The following is a 2,751-nucleotide window of genomic DNA, read 5'->3' as shown; positions in this document are numbered from 1 at the left end:
TCTTGTTATTTTCGTCTTTGAAACTAGCTTTTACCTTAAACTACAAGGGATGAAAAAAAAAACAAAGAATTATAAACCACAAAGATAAAAACAACAATAAATTATAAAAACGAAAATAACAATGAACTAGAAATTATAGAGATAGAAAATTATAGTTTATAAATTATAAGGATAAAAATCGTAAATTCTTACGAACCATAGGGACTAAAATCGTAATTTACTCAATAGAGAAAGAACAGTTCCAAGACTCGTTACTATTTAACCATCCGGTTGATTACCACTAAACACATCAAAAACTTTCTTAAATCACCATTTAGAACACGAGTTGACTCTGAGTTCTCCAATATCCATCCATCAATGGCGTCCTTCAACCACTCACTACTCATCGCTTTGATCTCAATCTACCTCTCCGCCACCGCCACCGCCATCGCCACCATATCAGGCTCAGACATCCACGATATCCTCCCAGAATTCGGCCTACCAAAAGGCATCCTCCCTGACGCAGTCGAATCCTACACACTCTCCCCCTCCGATGGCGCCTTCACCGTCCAGCTCACACGTCCTTGCTATGTTCAATTCGACGATCAGACAGTCTACTATAGCAAGAACATCCAAGGCAAGTTGACTTACGGCTCGGTCTCCGATGTCTCTGGTATTCAAGCCAAGCAATTCTTCTTGTGGCTAAGTGTTACCGGTATGGATCTGGATACTAGTTCAAATATGATCGAGTTTCATGTTGGAGTTTTGTCCAAAAAATTGCCTGCTGATATGTTCTTGGTGGTGCCTGATTGTAAGAGCAAAGCTTGCCAACACAAAGTTCAGTCCCAATCGATTTAAATCGAAAGGTATTTCTACCTTATTATGGAGTTAATTTGACTAAATTATTGTGCGTATGAGGAAAATTTTGATTTATTGAAGAGAAATTCTGGGATTTTGCTTGATATCATACCCCTAGGTTAGGTAGATACATCTTGACTTTGACAAATAAGATGGATTACTTGAATCATGACAGATTTGAAGCACGATCTTTAAAAAATATATTTTTATTTTAATAAGTTAGACTATTATAATCATCTCGTTAATACATTCGAAATTAGTCCAATATTGAATAGTTTTTTACTTAATTATATTATTATATATTATATATATTGTGAAAAAATATTTTTAATATTTACGATTTATAATTTTATAGTTATTTATTTATATATATACTATATATTTTGGGGTTGAGCTGTCCAAATTGCATTGTATAATACATTCTGAATTAATATGTTCTTGTGTTTTTTTGAAATATATATATACATGTATTAATTCAACCTTAATCTGAGTTTCTGGACAAGAAAGAGGGTAAACAGTTAGAATTTCATTTTAAAACCCATCTTTTTTGGTCTTTTCATGGCTTATGATCTATCAAATTTGTAGTTTTCTTTATTGGTTTTGAGTGTTTATCTTAAAACTCAAGTTTCTTGGTTCTTTGCTCTTGGTGTAAATCGAACACATTTGTGGAGTCGTTTAAATATGTTAGATTTTAAATATATTGGATTTTAAACTGTTATACAATTTTTTTCATCGATAGTCTGTAATTGGAACCATAACTCTTATTTATTCAAATTGTATTAATATGTAAAGACCAAGTGTAACCTATATCATCATTAAATCTTATCTTATAAAACCAGTGGAACTTCAAAATCGTTAAAATTGATAGCTCCCGTCGCATTGCGCGGATACACAACTAGTTCATAGTATAATATAATATGTGTTCTGTTTTGATATACCTTTGACTTACAAGAAGGTAGGATTCAATCATAAATTAAGTATCAATCATATATTTCTTTCACTAACTAAAGGCCTTTGATGATATCTGGTTCATGATTTATATTGCAGGTTTAAATCACACTTCATTCAATGATACCATTTACTTTTTTATGCTTAGAAGTCAAGAAATCTTCTCCCAATCCCAAGTGTAATCTCTGTAAATGTGATGTTCTTATGGTGTCCCTTTTGGATAAATAAATACTTTTCATTTATTTTCAAATTTTATGATGCTTTAACATATTTATGCTTAAATTAACATTATATACTTATATAACCAAGCAATTCGTATGGAAATTTCATTTAATTATTAGTTAAAAACCCTTTTCTGAATTTATTTAACAACTTTTTAGAAATTATAAAAAAACATGATTCCAATATAACCTATAATATACAAAAATGAAATACAATATTTACATGATTTAACAATTTGTGTATAGAATTCCATATGAATTCTTGAATTATGATCAAAATACGATGCATAAAAAAGTTAAAAGAGGAAAAAATTGAAACTAGAATCAGGGTGTGTTTTTATATATTTTTGATTAAATATAGGATATCTGATTTAGAAAGATACTGATTAAAAGTTGTTGTTAACCAAATGTTATATATTATCTGTTTTATAAAAAGATATAAATGTATAACTAAGTATTATATAAATGTATAATAAAATGTATTTGAAAAATAATAATGGAAAAGTCTAAAAAAATCCAATGAACTTTAGTGTTTGGAATGATTAAGTCATTGGACAATTTTTTGGAATAAATAAGTTCTTGGACATTCAAAAACATATTAAATAACTCATTGAACTTTCTAAAACATGTTAGATACATCCTTATGACCTATACAACTGGTTAATGTGGTAAAATAATGGAAAAAGTCTGGAAAGAAAACCAATGGACATTTATTTTTTAAACAATTAAGTCTCTAAACATTTTT

At 29.2% G+C, this 2,751-nt stretch overlaps 1 protein-coding gene across 1 annotated transcript; it reads left to right on the top strand.

The window, feature by feature from the left end:
- The first annotated feature begins 271 nt into the window (after positions 1 to 271).
- Positions 272 to 2,035, top strand: LOC112519703. The gene is made up of 2 exons (XM_025127939.1): positions 272 to 845; positions 1,885 to 2,035. Exon 1 carries the CDS (start codon positions 358 to 360, stop codon positions 835 to 837), a length of 480 nt encoding a protein of 159 aa, XP_024983707.1. The 5' UTR covers positions 272 to 357; the 3' UTR covers positions 838 to 845; positions 1,885 to 2,035.
- Positions 2,036 to 2,751: the final 716 nt, after the last annotated feature.

Source organism: Cynara cardunculus (assembly GCF_001531365.2).
Source record: "Cynara cardunculus var. scolymus isolate 2C chromosome LG 10, CcrdV1, whole genome shotgun sequence".
Taxonomy (NCBI): Eukaryota; Viridiplantae; Streptophyta; class Magnoliopsida; order Asterales; family Asteraceae; genus Cynara; species Cynara cardunculus.
Note: the sequence above shows the minus strand (reverse complement) of the source record. Positions and strands in the feature narration are given on the sequence as shown.